The 19,124-nt window shown below is 40.7% G+C and overlaps 2 protein-coding genes across 3 annotated transcripts; both read right to left on the bottom strand.

Annotated features, from left to right (window-relative positions):
* Positions 1-4,895: 4,895 nt before the first annotated feature.
* On the bottom strand, positions 4,896-17,756 carry LOC139770105 (uncharacterized). Of its 2 annotated transcripts, none has more exons than XM_071701818.1 (14): positions 17,359-17,756; positions 17,127-17,251; positions 16,913-17,043; positions 15,125-16,295; positions 13,353-13,450; positions 12,764-12,910; positions 12,550-12,669; positions 12,192-12,342; positions 11,804-11,933; positions 11,358-11,511; positions 10,725-10,913; positions 10,542-10,661; positions 6,344-10,395; positions 4,896-5,035 (listed from the first exon to the last, which is right to left on the bottom strand). In XM_071701818.1, exons 4-14 carry the CDS (start codon positions 15,522-15,524, stop codon positions 5,026-5,028), a joined length of 5,571 nt encoding a protein of 1,856 aa, XP_071557919.1. In that variant the 5' UTR covers positions 15,525-16,295; positions 16,913-17,043; positions 17,127-17,251; positions 17,359-17,756; the 3' UTR covers positions 4,896-5,025. The 2 variants fall into 2 exon arrangements, with proteins under 2 accessions (XP_071557919.1, XP_071557917.1); XM_071701816.1 differs by having other exon boundaries at positions 17,339-17,754.
* LOC139770194 (cell division cycle 5-related protein-like) lies at positions 16,189-17,371 on the bottom strand. The gene is made up of 4 exons (XM_071701968.1): positions 17,339-17,371; positions 17,127-17,251; positions 16,913-17,043; positions 16,189-16,295 (listed from the first exon to the last, which is right to left on the bottom strand). The coding sequence occupies exons 1-4, from the start codon at positions 17,369-17,371 to the stop codon at positions 16,189-16,191; spliced, it is 396 nt and encodes a 131-aa protein (XP_071558069.1).
* Positions 17,757-19,124: the final 1,368 nt, after the last annotated feature.

Genomic DNA, 19,124 nt, shown 5'->3' with positions numbered 1-19,124 from the left:
CCATCAATCTATTTGTAATGTACATATATGTATGTCTACTATGTCTACTTCTTTCATCCTTTTTTCATACGGAATAATCTCACAAAATATGTGATTAGATTGTAAAATCATGTAATTATTGTTAAACGATTGTTTAAAATGACATCTTTGATCTACAATTTATTGAACTGTGAAATAAGATAGCATTATAAGTCGAGGTAAAAAGAAATCTTAGTGCTCAAGATATGGATAATCTGCATTTAGCACTTGCGACTGTTCAATTACGAGTTTGATTCGTTCGGTATAATAAAGTCATACGCAATGTTATCGAGCTACGTAAGGTCATATATTTATCATTAAACGTGGGACGTAAGAATCTAAAGATAATAACGAATGGATGACGCTCGAGGTAGGGAAAAAAAAATATCGGACCACACGCGATTATAATTAAATCCTCTTTATTCTCTCATACGTCGATTCAGTAAAATCTCTCAAACTCAATCTGTGTTCTCTCATATACATATATAGAATTCTCTTTCATATACTACATCTATTCTCAGGACATTCGTAAAACGATGCCGTTCGGCAATAGTTATTTACATATTTAGACTATCACGCGCATTCACCCGCGACATCCACCCTCGCACATATGTGTGTACATCGAGCGATCTAGGAGACGAATTGTTAGCGTTGTTCCCAGAACTCCCGCGAAAAGGATTCCTTTATGGTTTTCAACAACAACAACAAGAGACTCGCAAACAGTGTCACCGGTCTAGAAAAGATATTCCAAATAGATATCTCGATTTTTAGAAAAACAGATATACACACAAATAAGCGGCTCGATCGTCGTAAGAAAAGATCTCGAATCACTCTGTCAGTCGAAACCAATTTGTACCAATTGCTATACAATTATTGTTATATTAATAATTTCATTATCTCTAACAATGATACACATTTCCTATTTCCTTGAAATCATAAATTATTACAAATATTTAACGTAAAAAAACCAACGAGTTCATTTCCCCCGGATATTTTCACGCGCTGTAAGCGACGAGGGAACGAAATGAGCTCGGCGGTATTTCTTCAAAGATATATATATCTACGAATTTTCAAAAATTAATTCTTCGAATTTTCTTGCTTGCAGCAAAAAGCATCACCCGCTTCTCCGTCAAACGATTAAATTTGTCGCAGAGTTGACGAGAGATTCATTACGCGAGAGTAGACAAACCTAAATCTCGACCCTTTCCTTCCCGGTATAATCGTATTAAAATACACTTGAATAGAGAAATCGTTACAAAAATCTTGCAAGCTTTATAAATTTTTTTTTTCCTAGTATTCAAACGTATTTGTTTTGGGAACGATAGGGTAGAAGGAGATCGTCCTTCGACTTTGTACGATTAACACTTTGTACAATTTCGGTCTGAGTTACAACATCCGTGATCATTCTGGACCACAGCTTTGGAGCACGGCATAGTTTAGGATTAACATTCGCATTTCACTGGGAAATAAGTGCGCGTGCAACTACAATTTCATAAAATTATTATATATATGTATAGTTCTAGCACAGGGAATTGTACATGTCGCGAAATGAAACACGCTCTAATTGCACGCGCAACGTCTGATCTCTCGATAAAATTCCTCAGTTGATCAAAAACCGCTTTGCCGGATTTAACTTGCCAAAGTATCTTTTGGCGACTCAAATCGTAACTTTAAGTTGTCTGCCGGAGATATTCAATGAAGATATCGGCGCGAAATGTATGCGGACAAGTGCGACTGACTAATTTGTTTGTCTCCCACTTATCACCACCATCCGCTTGGTCAAATACGTAGAAGAATACCAAAAATTTACCGATTAATTGTTACTTATTGTCAATAGAATACATAGAAATTTGCGCTTGTAGTTTACTGTTTGACAAATTGCAAGACGCAAGAGTAAAAAATAGCCATAATTGCACGTGCAATTATTACTCAGCGCGAGACAGGTACAAGAATGCTTGTAGTTGTCACCATCGCAAGGGCGACGATCTTATTCTACATAACATTAGCCACTAGCAACGTGGCGAATATATATGTATCTATATCATATACATATGCATACATAAATATGATGTACGTATGTATATGTATATATATATTTATAAATACATATGTATGTATATATATTTACATTTGTAACGAGATTTGTAAGAGAGTAAATAACCACAAAAAAAACGAGAGATATAATTTAAGATACAATAATAGAATAGTTAGTATTTTGTTTTTCCGAAAATTGCGAGCTACCTAAACGCGATAACTTTCGACGAGACTCGAATCTGTTTTTAACGTACACGATATAAAAAAAAAGTACATATGTATATAATACCAAAGTACAGTGTTGCTCGGCAAAAATTGCATCAATTTTCCAAGCTCTGAATGTTAATAAATAAAACGCAACATAAAGCAACAAAGTTAATCTCTTAATAAACCTTAATCCTACATGAAAGGTACAAAAGGTACATCTTATTTACATAAAAAGTATACATGTATATAAATCTGCCTGGTAATTAAGATAAGAAAATCATATATATATATATGTATATATATATATACACGACTGTCACAATATACAAAAATATATATATTTGTATATTGTAATAAGGATTTCATCTACATTGCAGATGATTTTAAGCTATTTTCATTTCTTTATGCAAATTACAAACGTGCAAAAAAGATAATAATTGCTTTACACTTTCAAAAAATATAACTACGATAGTGTAAAAAGATAAGAACCATTTTCTTGCCTCGTATTGTTGAAACTTCATTTAAGTTCTCTCACAAAACACAGATTCGAGTCACCTTCGAAACTTATCGTCTGTGATGTAACGCGCGATCACTCAGTAACCGCGAATGATTTCTCGATCGCGTTCTCCTGCAATCAATACACACATTACATACCACACAACCCACACACACAAATATACATAAATGTACAGAACATCTCAGAGAATATGATAATCTTCAATAAAAACCTTCTTAATGAAGCTAAAAATTCAACATTGTTGAATCAAAAATCAAACCTAAAGGTTTAATTATTGGTTCAACAATATTGAATTTTGAGCATCATTTAATTTTTAACATTAAATATCTTGATAATCAATATCTAAAATTAGATGCAAACAGAATTTCGAATTTATTAAAAAAATAATCTTATTTTTTAGTTATATTCATGAAACTTGCATCTCTTAATTTTCAATATTAGATGCCGGTATTAAATTGTCCTAAATTATTTTAATAAATATTAAATATATATTTAAATTAGATTAAGAAGCCAGCTTCAAATTTCTTTGAGAGTAATCTATTAATGATTCTCATATTTTCTGCGATATACTATATATGCAAGGCATTCAGGAAGTTTTTCAGTTTTAGTTAACAGTGATGTACATTTAAGTAATAATTCGTTAAAGTATTTCGTTTAAGGTAATCGCCGTTTTTTTTTTTTTAGGTCAGTGTTCCTTAAACTGTGTTCCACGAAAATCTGGAAATATAACAGATAATTCTACATTGATTAGTATGTTAATTGCGACAAATATTTATCCTTTGTTATATCTATTTCAAATCCATCCAACACAAATAAGATTTAATCGTAGAAAGAAAGTTACACTGAAAAAGTTTATACTATCCCTTATGTTTTATATACAAGGTGTCCGTCCAGATGTCCTTTCACACACACACGCGCGCACAGATATTCTTTTATTTATAATATAGATATCTGTTGTAATGAAAATTAGCAATTTTTAACGTTTCTATTAACTATTTATTGTTGCATCAGTATTGAAACAACCATCACTTTCTCTGTCTTCGGTTTAACTTCTAATTGAAAGGACATCGTCAATGATTGTAGCGGAACACCCTATAATCGTAACTTTCGCCTGCCATTGTTTCTCAAGGAAAATCTTAACAGAGACTCGAGGCACGACAAAGAAAAGACTCTATCCTTTGGTGTCTCGTGATTTGTAAGTTTAAGAAGCACTGGCGTTATCGATCACTGCCAGCATGTTACATCTACGCGCGGCGAGAGACAGTGGTGCATGTTAAGTTTACAATTTCCCAAGACAGATCGACTGTCTTCGGGACTAGAATCGATCGTCTAATGTACACTTTCCATTTCATCTTTCCCTACTTTCCAACAGTTGCTCCTTCCCGCAAAATAAAAAATAACCGACAAAAAACTAGCTAGTACATAAGACACTTATTACAATTAAAAATTAAGTTTTCAACGCTCGCTATGTATACTTCCTCTACCACGGGGGTCGTCAAAAAAATCCGCGTCGCAATTCCGCATATTGTTTCGACGTGCAACAACTCCAAAGATCTGTAGAACATGGATCTGCGAAAATAGATTACTTTACAGATACAAGAGTGTAAGAGGAAAGATAACAAAGATTTATAAAGAGCTACTTATGCAAGATATTATGGTACTATAGTACTATTCGTGCTATAGTACTAATAAGTATAGTAATAATGATTAATGATCTGAATTCAAAGATGCATGGTACCTGTGTACACAAAAATACTACCAAATATTTAAAACAAAGATCATTGAAAAGAGGAGTCTATCATAACAATTATTATTTGTCAAAACAGTTTCCTAGTTCCTACTCGTCAAAATTTCTAATGGCAAGTGTCTTTAAAAATAAACTCTGTCTAGAAACTAAGAACTTCTAAGGCGCAAAAGCGCGGGAGGATAAGAAAATCAACCGAAGATCTATAATATCAAAGATTCATGGAATCAAGAATCCATAGAAGGATGTATAATTGTAAGTGTCCACAGAATCGACAGTCCTTGGAGCCAAGCATCTGTTTTACATCAACGACCTCCGAAAAGAATGACATATAATTTCAAACAGCATTCAAATCCGCCAGTTGGCATAGCGCCGATACTTTGGCTCGAGCTGCTTCATCACTTCTTTGAATTCGTCGATTTCATCATCGTCGACGTCATACTCGATCGCGTTCGACTTGTTCCCTTCGCTATCCTTCGCCTTCTCTTCTTTTTCCTCCGCTGCATTATTTCGGGCTGCAAAAAAATGAAACATTGTCTTCGTCCCGTAAACTAATATCTGTGCAAATATATAAATTATGCATTTTGCATTTTGAAAGAAAAGCTGTGCACAAGCTTTCGAAAAATTAAATGAAATATTAGACAATAATAAAGAAGTTGAAATTTTTAACTAAATGATTTATTGTAAAATTCTAGTTATCGTAAAAAAAACTGTAACGATAAATAATTTATTTTAAAATTGTAGTATATAATGTATATTGAAGTTTGCATGATAAAGACGTGCAACAGCAGAGGAAATATCAAAAGGAAGATGTGTATATATATAATAAGAGGGAAATACATATATACAAACGAGGTAGGAACAAGAGGTGTACAAAACAAATGTAATAATTAAACTTTTCTTTTAATGACTTGTTAATAAAGTAAAGACGTTAATGTGTTTGTCAAAAATAGACGAGGGTAAAGTAAGTAGCAAGGAAGCGAACGAAAAGATCGCCAAGAAGTCGTGGTAAAAGTTGTGTTGAAAGTTCTGTTACACAAGAAATCTTGTGTAACAACGCGTGAGTCTTTGAAGATTTTCGAATGCTCCAAATAATACCGCGAAAGAAACGAGACAATTATACCCCTCGCCGCAATTAGCGATTATTTCTTTAACATTTCGTTACATTTAAGTCGCGATGAACAGAGCATTCGAAACTTTTTGAAGTTCTCTTCTTCAAATGTTCCCAGCAATAGCAACAATAAAAGCTGATGTCGTATAAGGTGCAAAAAGCGAAAGTCAAGAAAAGTCGAAGCAGTGAAAGGAACATCCTTTCCGTCAGTCGCGTTAAACCCTTAGAATGTATGGCTCTTCCACGTAAATGGATAGCATAAAATCATCCATTCAAGTGCAATTATCTCCGTTGACATTATCCTTGTGTCTTAATAATTTTGAGCTGAGACTAGTATATAACGAAATCACTTGAACCTCGAGGAAACTTAATTTTGTGAAATTTATATCCGATTGAATTGTGTTGTGGAAACTATGGTGAACCGAAGAGGGCTCATTTGGTCCTCTTAACTGAACGATTCCCTAAAACCCCAACGAATCTTGTCTGGCTCTTTCAACACGTGACATCGTATTTATGAGAGCGTATCTGTAAGCATATTTTTCCCAGTGCGGAATATATAATTTTTTCTTCTTATCTGTCGAGATTACGTTGCTAAGATCGTAAGCCAGCTACGCCGAGTGAATGGCGTAACGCATTCTAGGGTTCTCGTAGGAAGTTCCGAAGAGAAGCCGAGAAGAAGGCACCGCCCGGTACCCGCGCTCGATATACTCACCTGGTGCCGTGTATGGCTGCGGGAGGATGCGCGACGCCTTCGTCGGCGACGGTCCGCGCCGTCGTACTGACGACCGTGCACTTGATGCTGTTGAGATACGAGTGCGCGACGCCGTCGTTCATGCCGTCGTTATCTACCAGTCGCGTCTCCCTGGCAAGAAAGTCCGACGCAAACTCCCCGTACTCGTCGTTGTCGTCGCCCACACCGTTGTCGTCGCGCGAAGGCCTCTTCGGGACCACGACGACGTCCAGCGTCCGCTCGGCGGCGGACTCCACCCTGATGCATATCGACGAGCATTCCGACTCGATCCCGGAGTCCACGCTCTCCTGGAGGCTGCTGCGCGGCGGCGGCAGCGGATGCGCGTCCGTCGTGCCGACGACAGCGTCGTCGAGCGTCAGGACGGTCTCCTCGGTACCGGAATCCTGGCTGTTCCTGTGCGCGCCCTCGGGATTCTCGATCAGCAGCGTGTTCGTCGACGTCGCCCTCGAGGCGGATAGCTCGAAGTACGACTCCGCCACCTTGGCGGCGTCGTTCGGCGAGCTCCTGGACGGCACGCTCGGCGACAGCTCGTCCTCCACCGATGTGCCGTCCGTGGAGATATCCGTCATGCAGAAAATGAGCTCCTCCGCGTCGGACTTGTCGAGATTCGCGGACGTCTCGTACGGCGTGACGAGGATGGTCGGGTCGATCCGTCTGCCGTCGTCGACGGCGTCCTCCGGCTGGTCCTCGGGCTCGGCCGCGTCTTTAAGGATAGTTCGATGTACGTCGACGTTATTTGGCATGAAAGACTGTCCCTCGTGATGCTCCTTGAACGCCTCTTGGCTTCCCGAACTCATCGTCACCGATTCGCGCGGTTCTACCTTAATATTTACACTTGTACTTTTACGGTCGGCGGAATCGCGGCAAGTATCATCATCGAGGACTTCCGCCACGTCCTCCTTTTCCTCCTCCTCCTCCTCCCTCTTCGTAGACTCGCATTGACGATCTTGGTCGACAATGCAGCACGTGCTACTGGTAACTTTCTCGTTTAAGTGGCCGTTCGAGTCGACGTCCTTCAACGACCTCAACGGCGTCCCGACGTCGTCCACCGACATCGACGACACCCAGACATCGTTCAACGACGTCGACGATGTCCCGCAGTTGCCTGGCGTACATTTAATCGTGCCGACGTCATCGCCCGTGCTCGTCGACGCTCTCGTTGTACTTACGCTATCTACGATTTTCCTATCATGCCCTATGTTACAAATCGGAAAACTACTATCACTAGTCTGATTAATACTGTCTGTGGTTGTATCACATGTCCTCGCCGTTAAGGTATTCACTCCTCCGACCGCGTCGTTACGCTCTAAACACTCCCCGTCGTTATCCTCTAAAACCTTCGGCCCGTCGCATTCCAAATCCCCTAGATTGTCGCGTCTTAAACGTTCAACGTCATTACGCTCCGCATGTTCTGAATCCTGCGCATCGTCACGCTCTCCTCGATCCACGTCGTCACTAACAAAATCGTCGTTACACCCTGTACTGTCGGTCTTACTTAATTCTAAAGCAGAACATCCGGCTACGTCCGTTAACTTTACAGCTATACACACGGTGGACTTGCTCGCCAGCGACGACGAAGCCGCCACGTCCGGCTCAACATAGCCGCCATCTAATACTAAATTATCAACAAAATCGTCCTTTGATTGCACACTTTCAGGTAACAGTCGATCACTAAAGTCAGATTCCGTCCATTGTAACTTGTCTGCGTAACGCGCACCGTCCTCCTTAACACTTTCTTCATTAACGTGTACATTTCGCATAGAATCTCCCTCGTCGTTTCGGGCAATCCCGTTGTCCTGATCTTTTAAGTTCCCGCTGTCTCTCGCGAACATCTCCCAATTATTAAACTCGTTGTCACTCGCAACCTTATCTCTTTCCTGATCTCGTTCATTTTGGCTGTTTTCGATAACTCGAGTCTTCTTTTGATCTTCAAAGCTCTCATCGGTGCTCCTGGCAACTTGCTCCTTTTCTTGATCTTCTAAATCCCTCTCGTCGGTTCTCACAATCTGATTTTTTACCTGATCAAATAAATTATTCTCGTCATGCATAGCCCGACTCTCTTCCTGGCCGATCAAATTCTTCTCATCACCCTTGATAACTTGGACAAACAACTTCTGCTCGTCATTTCTTCCTACCTGATTATTTTCTCGAACGAATAAATCGTCCTCGTCATTCTTGACAATCTGATTCTTCTCTTTAACAATTAAATTCTTCTCATCATCCGTCGTAATCCCATTTCGCTGCTGATCCAGTGAATTACTCTCGTCGTTCTCCTGCCCGATCAGATTCTTGTCATCGTTTCTTGCAACCTCGGTATCTGTCGATCTTTCTGAATCTTTCTCTTTAACATTCGTATCCTGATTTTTTGCCTGACCGGAGAACTTAGTGCTATGCTCAGCGAGATTCGTGTGAGGCTCGAGCTTGAAAGATGCAAATATATTGGTCAGGCTCTGTAACTGCGATACGTTTACTCTCACCGATCTGTTTCTCGACAAAGATCCGTGTTCCGAAGACCATGAACTGTCGGTGCTAATCTTGGTTCGGCTCTCCTTCAGGTACTGCTGCAGCCTGTCGCCCAGTGCCATCATGCCACTTACGTTCTCCTGTAGAGAGCTTCTCGTATCCGCGCCAACGCTCGACGAGTCCGAGAAGAACTGGCCAGGATGCTGGAACAGAGACAGGAGCTTCTCCAGGCTGGACTTGTGCCTCTGTACCGACGTGTTCGCCTGTTCCCGCGAATGTGGCTCTGCCATGCGAGTCGAGGACGTATCCGAGGTAGTACTTACGGAAGACTCCAAAACGCAGGTAGACAATCCTTCCGAAGTTGTCCGATTCACGCGCAATTCCGAAGGGTCATCCGAGGACGATTTAATCAAGGCTTTATCCTCGACTACGCTAATCCTCAACGAAGCTGTATCCTCAACCGGATACGCAGGTACCTGTAGTTCTTTTGTACTAGTATACACGATGCGATGATCCTCGATCGCCTCGGTATCCTTGTCGGGCATTACTATGCTCTCGAGATCTACCGTAACGTTGCTCTGATTCGCCGACTCATCGCAATAATCCTCGCGAATCGTCGTGAAGTCCTCGTTTCTTTCCGACTGCGCGGTTATATCCTTCTGAACTAATCGCTCTTCTTCGACCTCCGTTATCGTATCGCGTTCACTTCTACACGTCGCGGTATCGCTCTCATCCGTCCAGATTCGCGGTTCAGCTCGGTATACTCCCGATCGCTCCTCCTCCCCCTTCGTTCCTTCGTCACAACGATCTTCGTTTTTGGCAATGTCTTCGTTTGGGGACATTTCTGTCGATATCGCAACTACATTAAGCGTGTCTACGAACGCGGTTGTGCTAGCGGCCTGCGTCGCATGTGTGTCCATCTTGGTTGCGCTGTCGGGATCGTCCGAGTCGGCTGCGTCGATTCTGACGTTAAAACCGATTGTGACCGAGCTGCCGCTGGATGAGGCGACGACCGATTTGGGCGACGAGCGGTCGGCGCCCACCGACTCGACGACCGACACGCGGAACCGCGATGGGCCACCGCTCGTACTGGGGAAGAAAGACGGGGAAGAACCGAGGGACGGGGAGGAGCCGAGAGACGGCGGAGTGACCGGCGAGGAGGACACCGAGGAGTCGGCGGAGCGCAACGATGCTTCCGACACCCGACACACGACGAAGCGATTCCGGGACGGGCTGGGGATCGGACTGGCGACGGGAGAGGGGATGGGACTGGGAGCCGGGGAGCGCAGACGGCCTCCGCTGGTACGCTTTGGCTCCAGCATAGTGCGCGTCGCCGGCTCATCGGCGGCTAACATCGCCGATCGCGACGAGCTTGGCAGTGTCTGACAGGTAAGCGAGATCTTACGGGAGCTCGCGTTCAGCAACCGGTTCGAGTGCTGCGGGCTCTCAACATCCTCGGCCGACTCCTCTAGCAGACGGCGCTCCTCGTTTTGGCTACAGCAGCTGCGAATCTCCGCAGCCATTTCCTTGTACTCGTGCAAGGGACCGTCCTTTGTGTTTAAAAAAAATTAAGATAATTATTAAACATAAGCATTATTAAGATCTATGAATAATATTTTGTTATAAAGTTTTTGACACCCCAAAAATTGTACATAACTGCAAGATTTGCCGTTATGAAATAAGTATCGACACTCACTATTCTTATCCGAGGTTTGTCGTCCAAATCAATCTGCGTAATGGTCTTGTTCTTTTTCATGACATTCACGAGAGCACGCATTCCACGCATCTGTATACTGTTATCCCGTAAATCTATCCTCTGCAAAAGAAAGGAGTGACATAAGGCACAGCGAATTATCGAGAGCTTAAGTGAAAGCTTTACCTGCAAAACTTGATTCGTCTCCATTATCTCAGCGAGCGTAATTATTCCATCGCATGTGAGTTCCGTAGATTGCATGCCCAATTGTAGGAGAACACGATTTTTCTTCAATGACTCGTTAACGGTGCTCAATGTCTCGTCTGTCAGCATATTTTGGCCGATATTCAGAGTCTCCAATGTTTTCGATAACGCCTGAACATAAATTATTGTGAACGTAATAGGACAGCAAACACATGAACAGCATACTTTTTGTTACTTAATTTATTTTATCTTTTACTGATTTAAAATAGCTTCAGATCTTCTTTCGTTCGTGATTTTTATGAATTGAGTGTAAACTGCTAATTCTCTTATCTCGAATTATGCTAACACACTTACTAATAATAGCACAAATAAACATACATAAGAACAATGAACACGCTAAAAGTAATTGATATAATAAAATAACAGCAACAATTCTAATAATTAAAATATTAATCTTGCTAAATAAAATTTATTTTGCAAAAAAATTATAAGCTACAGTACGAATTACAATTATTAATAATTTACACTTATATCAATCACAAAAATTACCATAAAATACGTATCATCAACAACACAATTGAAAAAAATATACCGAAAAATATTCGTAATACGTACTATAATCCTTGAGAAGTAGGGTGATGATTTCTTGGTCAGACAATTATTCCACAGTATTAGGATGCTAAGTCCCTTGCCAGTTTTGTCCTCGTTCACTTGATTGATCAGGCCCTCCAATATATCTCGTACCCCGTCGTCTTGGACGTTATTATTACTAAGGAAAAACATTTCCAAAAAAAAAAGAACAAATCTGTACTAACATTGTTTACTCGCTTAAGCGTAATGCATGCCTCTTACAAAGATAAAGCAAATCTAAAAACTGCACATAAAAATATTGTTCTTATGTATATAATTTCTACCAATTTTTGCGAAAAATTGAAAAACATTCATAGAAATCTAAAGATCAAATTAATAAAAAAACACCAATACACTTTATACACGCATTCATTGTTTCCGAAAAAAGCTTTTAAAAAAATAATTGTTCTTAATTATCAAGTGGTACATACCTAATATCGAGCAATTGCAACTGATTGTTCATTCTTAAGAGAGATCCAAGCTGTATAGCATCGTATAAGTCAAGCCCGTTATCGGCTAAATATAGTTCCCGTATACCGCTATTTATTTTTAGGGCTGTAACTGTTAAAAAACAAAGAGTCATAACCCATACAAATCAATCATGAGAGAGAGAGAGAGAGAGAGAGAGAGAGAGAACTTCTAAATTTTATTTTAATAATTGCACTAACATATTTTAATATTTTGATGTACTAATTTTCTCTCGTAAATTATAACAATAAATGTTACTCTATTAATAAGTTGCAAACACAATTACATTGTAAATGCAATGTAATACACAATACTCTAACGTATGAGAAACAATTATTACGCGATAAATACCAAGCATGATAACTGCTCTGCCCGACAGTCCACAATTTTCCAATTTAAGGACTTGTAGATGGCAAACTGTCCGTAATGCACGGGTCAGAATGTTCATGTTTTGTTCGTCAAACTTTATGTCCCCTGCTTCAAAGTGCTCTAAACTCTCAGTCTAAACAAATAAGAACTGTATTAATTACACACTCCTAGCACTTTCACTTTATGTAACATCATGATGACACACATATGTCCTGAGATATAGCCAAACAATAATCAACTAAAATTTAAGTAAAAATAAAAGTAATTTTGGAAAGGAATTTTGACATACGACCAATATAAGAATGTCTTACGAAAATCTTTTGATTGGTTGCATAAGTACCTTCTTAATCATATGTGAGCATGCTTGCCAGCCGCGCGCTCCGATTTCTGGATTAGACGAAATATTTAAGTGTCTTGCAGATTCATAATATTCCATCATATCAAATAATATCACGGAACTCTGTAATAATAATTGGTAATCATTAATATGGAACGTTCATATATTAAAAGTATACTCAATAAAATAATACACATAATTTTTTTCAGAGAAATACCTCGTCATTGAGAGATGTCCTTTCTAAATCGATTTTATTAAACTGTATTCTCTTCAGTATCTCCTCCAATGGTTCGACATGATCCTGATCCAAGACTTCCCCTTTCAAATTCAGCTCTTCGCAGCGATCTTGAGATATATCCAAATTCTATGTAACAAGAATGAGAACATGTGAAAGAGAACTCCAAAATCTTTTTCCCTACAAAGTTCACTGAATGTCGAAGCTTGTAAAAACTTTTCTTCGCTCTTCAATGCGGCATGTCCGTGTATTACTACGATTTGATTTATCTGGTAAAAAAAAAAGTCTCACTATATCGCTACAGTGCTAGTAGCACGTACAAAATACCGTGATAAAGGAAGAATAAAAAAAAATAAACTTTGCTTTTACTTCAGCCAGTTCGGCGTTTTCGTCAAATAAACAAGCTCACAACTTTCACGTAAATAGGACCGGATCTCTGCGAGATCGTTCCTTTTTTGCAACACACGTTGTTGCTCAGACTTGAATTCAATATTGCTTTTAATATACGCCGTAAGACGGTTATAAAAATCTAATATTGCTCGGAGTGTTATAAAGAAGTAAATAGATTTACCTCCAGTTGAACTAAAACATTTTTCAAGGGTTCGGTGGCGTGACGTGCGCAAGACTCCTTGTATGCAAAGATTAAGTCCTCGCGATTCACATTTTCAGCTGGGAACAATTAGTAATAGTTTTATTTCATAACGTACAAACAACATAGATTATAACACAAAAATTGCAAAAATTACGTCTCGACTTAAAATACACATATCTTTGTGTGTATATTAAAGATAACGGAAGATAGAGCATTTCAAAGATAACGGAAGGCAGGAGATTTCTTAAAGAGGATAGAGGAAATTTTGAAAAGACTTCTTAAAAGACAAAGTGAAATTTTTACAAAACATTTAGCATCCTCGTTATGCAATTTCTTCTGACGCGATCAAGTATTTACATGTGTATATATAATATATCGCAAAAAATATATATAACACACAAAATAGATAGAATATGAGTGTGAAGTTAAAGAAAAGTCTGCAATATATCGTGGTGTACAATAATCTATTTATTTATTTTACAAGAGTCATCATTTTTACACAATAATTACAGTGAGGAAAAAAAAATATGTATTGTTACAGTTCTCCGTCGTGTGTTGTATCAGGTAAGTTTTAACATCACTATTTCTCTCTCATCAAACTTATAATTAGTACATGGTTCACATTGCGAAATCCTTCGCTTGGGACAGTCTATAAAAAAACACGATAGCGTAGTAACAAAATACAACCGTGCTAAAAAAAATCACGTAAACGACTTAACGGTTTAAGAATCCTCTTCTTATTATATTATTAAAATTTCCATGGATGAACAATTATTATTCTGGCCCTAAGCAAAACATTTCTTTAACGTGTACAATCTCTATGAGAATTGAAAAACGATTTAACAGAAATTAGTTGAAAAATTAATCGCACATTTTTATCATTGTTATTTAACATATTTACACGTTGCCATCATACATTGGACATTTTTTAATGCGACCGACAGAGTTTCTTGCTGCATCTTCAAAACAACAACTTACAGCCTTGATCTCAAATCCGATAACTTTTATACAAAGTTACAGCGAGTAGCTACGACTCACTGCATCTTAAACGATTCAACAATAGTTTTTTTGTTTCTTTTTAATTTAAATCTTGAGAACAAGCAGAAACAATCCTGCAACATCGTAACATCGGATTAATCATCACATTGTACATCTCTGCACCAAATCGTAAGCACCGTAGTGAATCTCCGTTGCTTCCAAAAGTGGTATTCATAGTCAGATCTTACATTTAATGTTCGTTTCAAGTTAATATTCGTTAAAGTTTATCTTCAGACGCTGTACGACTCGTTTTTTACTGGCTACGGAGTATCTGAAGATGAACTTAAGACGATTATATATAAGATCTGACTATGAATACCGGCCTAAGAGCAATTTACATCACGTCAAAATTTACATTATGCTTGAGCACAAGCCACCAAGCATTCTTCAGATCATGACAAAATGTCCACAAACTGTGATCGCGTCAACTTTCGCAGAACACCAATCCTGGTTAGTTATCTCATCTTCCTCCGTCCGTGTCATAAATGTCCGTAAATGTCAATGACAAAACTGCCAACCAGATCTACTCGACCTAGAGATCGTTGGAATCGGTCAACGTCGTTAAATCTAAGTTAAACACACGGTGCGCAGTCCGAATGCGTGCTCCAAAGGTGCGACTCTCGAGCCGGTATAAAAACCAGGTGTGAAGGAGGTGCGAGGGGGGGGGGGGGCACGCAGGTCGCGGAAAGAGGTGGTGGTAGCAGGGTACTCACCGTGCCGCCAGGGATTGTCGGGTTCGAGGTAGCCTGTCACCAGGTGACTGTCGGTCAGGGGAAAGCTGACTCGTCGGGGCGGGCATTTCTTAGTCCAGGCCAGGGCGCTTCGCAGCTGACGGCCGTCGATCCACACGTAGGGTGACGGCGGGGGGCCGCCGGTGCCGAAACGCGGCCTCCTGCTGGTGTACGCCGTCGTCGTCGGCGGCGGCGGCGGCGGCGGCGACGGCAGGGGCGGCGGTGACGGCGGCGGTAGCGGCTCCGTCTCCGTCTGCGTCTCCGTCTCCGTCAGCGTCGGCGTCGACGTCGGCGTCGGCGTCGCATCGCGCTCGCCCTCCTCGCCCAAGGTCGTGAGCGTGTCCCCGCGGGTCTGCGCAACCGAGTCCGCTCCCTCGCTCATGCTTCCGCGGCCTCTGACATATTTCGTCGGAACACGTCGGAAACGCGGCCCCCGCGAACACCCCAAACCCCAACCGCGGCGGCCAGGCACGCGCGCACTCACGCGCGCACACGACGGAATCGCGTAATCGCACGCATGCACGCATGCACGCACGCACAGCCGCGCACGCACGCACACATACACGAAAGGAGTAAGGACCCCGCGCGTTCGCCCGCGACAGCTACTGGGGCCCCGCACTCTGGCCGAGCTGCTGCACGACGACCGGACGACGTTTGTCAGGCACGTCAACCCGTCAACGCGCCTAGCGGAGGCACGTAATCGATGCGCGCACTGCGCCCGCCATCTTTGTTGCCATCGAAGTGAAGTTGCGCGCACGCCGCCGTCGCGCCGCCGCGCCGCGAATCGCGGACGCCGCGGGCCGCGGCCACGGCGCGAGAAAGCTAGATGGCGAGCGGCTATCACGGATACGCGCGCTCGCTAATTATTGCTCGGCGAGCCAATGAGATTTCAGCTGTGAAACTTTTAACAGAGTTTCTCAAATAAGAATTTAGAATACTGCCTATCATTTTTAAATTAACTTTAATGTGCTTTTCAAAAATGGTCAAGTCATTTTGGTATATATGCAGTTTATTAACAAAGCTGAATTAATAAATATAAATATTAATTAAACCCTATGGAATACATTATTTGCCAGCCTGGCGCGTGACCCTGACGACATCTCCAACATCTTCAACATCTCCAACATCTCCAACATCTCCAACATCTTCAATTCTGTGAAGAAACACAATATTATTAGAAACTTACGTTCGTTGTGCAAATATACAATTTTAAAAATACAGAGTGTTCATCCTAATGGTCCACACGATTTTTAAGATACTTTCAACAGTTAAAAAAAAAGATTGTAAGGTAAACATTCATCTGTTTCATGTAAGCTACAACTGCCAATAAAAGAAAATTGGAAAACAATTTTTTTTTTTTCATAAAAAATCATTATCTTGAATTTTTTAAATGGCACCGTGCTCTTTTTTCTTCATAATATTGTAGGGGACTTTACACACTATCAGAAATGTTACTTCTATTGATATTTAATATTAAACAATTAATATCTACTTCAAAAGAAGACTTAAAAAATACTAATATAATGTATTTATAAGGCGAACATTGTTCCCTTCCCAGACAACTTTAAGTGTTTACATTTCTAGTCAGAGCTTATAAGTACCATAACTGCTACTGGTAAATCTCAAAGTATGATACGTTAAAATTTTTTTCTTAACTGTCGAAAGGGTTTCAAATATCGTAGGGACCGTTACGATGGACACTGCATACAGTTTATAAAGTATAATTAGTTCTACTGTAAAATGTGTTATTAACGATAGTTTTCAACCTACCATCTTCATCCATATGTTTAGGGTCTGGTCTTGCTGGCTTTGTCTCCGGATTGGGATCAGGTTTAAGTTTTCGAGGATCATCAGTGGCATCGTCTCCTTCTTCTTTCTTTTGCGCTTCTTTTTGCTGATCACTGAAATAATTCAATGCAATTAGTACAAGTATATTAATCACAGTGGATTGTTCTACTCGAATAAAACGCCTGATGTTACTCACAGGAAATATTGCCATCGGGACCAGCGTGCCTCACAATGCCTGGCTGATCTTCTATAAAATAGTGCGGAAATAACGCCCCAATGGTCTTCACCGTATTTCATTACAGCCTTTATTAAGATTTCATCCTGAAAACAAAGAATTTTTTATTTATTTAACAGTTATACAAATACATATACACACGCACACAAGCTAGGTTAGAAAACATTACTTACTTCTTTCTTGCACCACTCACCAAGTCGCGGCATTTTGTATTTCTATTTGTGCTGCTCCGTGAGCGAAAAATATATTTTCAATGATGAAAAGCGCGAAACGCCCCTTGCTCCTTCTTCTCAATCAACGAGAATAGAGAAACCTGAGAAACCAGAGAAACCTGTGAGAGAGAGAGAGCGGCCTCCTTCTTCTTCTTCCTATTTTTATATTGGCTCCTGCCGCTTTTCAGCAGACAATACGGCCAGATTTGCCACTGTTTGTTTAACAGTCTGAATCACTGATTGCGTAGCGAAATCTGAGTGGAAATTGTGATTGCATCAGCAATCTTCCAAAATGTATTCAGGAGAAAACACGTGTTCGAACACGTCCGCGCTCAAACGCGACTGCGCGACTTTTACTGAGACTACTCGACTACTGAGAGCGGCAGAGCGGCCACCTTTCCTTTTCTTCTGTCTTTGTCTATGCGCGCATGCGCCTTTGGTTGAGTTTCCACTGAGCGCGTCACGCGTCGCGTCATCACGAGTTAACCAATCAAATCATCCCATTTTGATACCGTCACAAGTAATGTAATAAAATGGGATGTTTTGATTGGTTAAACTTAGATGACGCGACGCGTGACGCGCTCAGTGGAAACTCAGCCTTTGCGCTGCGACAGAGAGCTTAAGGGTGCGTTCGGGGAGCTCGCTACCACGCTACCAACGCTAACGCTATTAACTCCGTTCATGGAGCCATGATAGCGCTAGCGAATGCGAGCTCCATGAACAGCAGTAGCGTACTAGGCTGCGTTCGGAAACGTCACCCGGGTATACACGGGTATACTCCCTTCTCCTTCTAACTCGCTGAGATAGAAAGAGAAGGGAGTATACTCGTGTGCACTCGGGTGACGTTTTCGAACGCAGCCCTAGCGTAGCGTTTCGTAGACCCCTGCGCCGCCAAATTTGAAAAGCTGAGTTAATAGATGCTGCTGTATCAATTACTTCTTTAATATTTTCACGTTAACTACGTCTGTTTCGCTCGGTAACGGTACATGGGTTTGTGTCCGTGCTATGTCCACTTTCTCAGGGTGCAGCATCAGGACGGGACATGACTTCCGGTGGCCCACGGTGGCCGCTGTAACGCGATGTGAATCCTCCGTTTACTTTTTCGCGTTGTGTGAAAACACAACGGTTACAGTTCTGTTTCACGTGACATTTGAGTATTTGAATGTTTAACAGAATTAAGACTTCAAAGTAAGATTATACATTATTAAAAAAATATTTTAACAGCATATCATATAAGAGAATTAATTAATATTTAAGAAAAATATATAATTACTTATATACATTAAGGGGGTATTCTACTGTAAAATGCGCTTTTTTCGGGATTTTTTTACAAGAAACCAGTGAAAATTGTTAATGCCAGCTTTTTATGTATATATTTTATTATCTTTATGCTGGGTCTACAATGCGAGTCGCAAGAATTGACCAATCACAGTCGAATTTGAGGAGAATAATCGACTGTGATTGGTCAATTCTTGCGACTCACGACTTTGCGACTCGCATTGTAGACCCAGCATTATGCTGGTTCTACAATGGGAGTCGCAAAGTCGTGAGTCGCAAGAATTGACCAATCACAGTCGATTATTCTCCTCAAATTCGATTGTGATTGGTCAATTCTTGTGACTCACGACTTTGCGACTCGCATTGTAGACCTAGCATTACGAAAAAGTGTGTGTCCGGGCCCTTAACCAATCAACACATCCCATTTTATTACATTACTTGTGACGGGAACAAAATGTGATGTTTTGAT

The sequence above is a fragment of the Temnothorax nylanderi genome, unplaced genomic scaffold (genome assembly GCF_030848795.1).
Source record: "Temnothorax nylanderi isolate EJ_2023f unplaced genomic scaffold, tnyl_v1.0 TNYL_tig0027_pilon, whole genome shotgun sequence".
Taxonomy (NCBI): Eukaryota; Metazoa; Arthropoda; class Insecta; order Hymenoptera; family Formicidae; genus Temnothorax; species Temnothorax nylanderi.
This window is presented reverse-complemented; position numbering and strand designations above follow the sequence as displayed.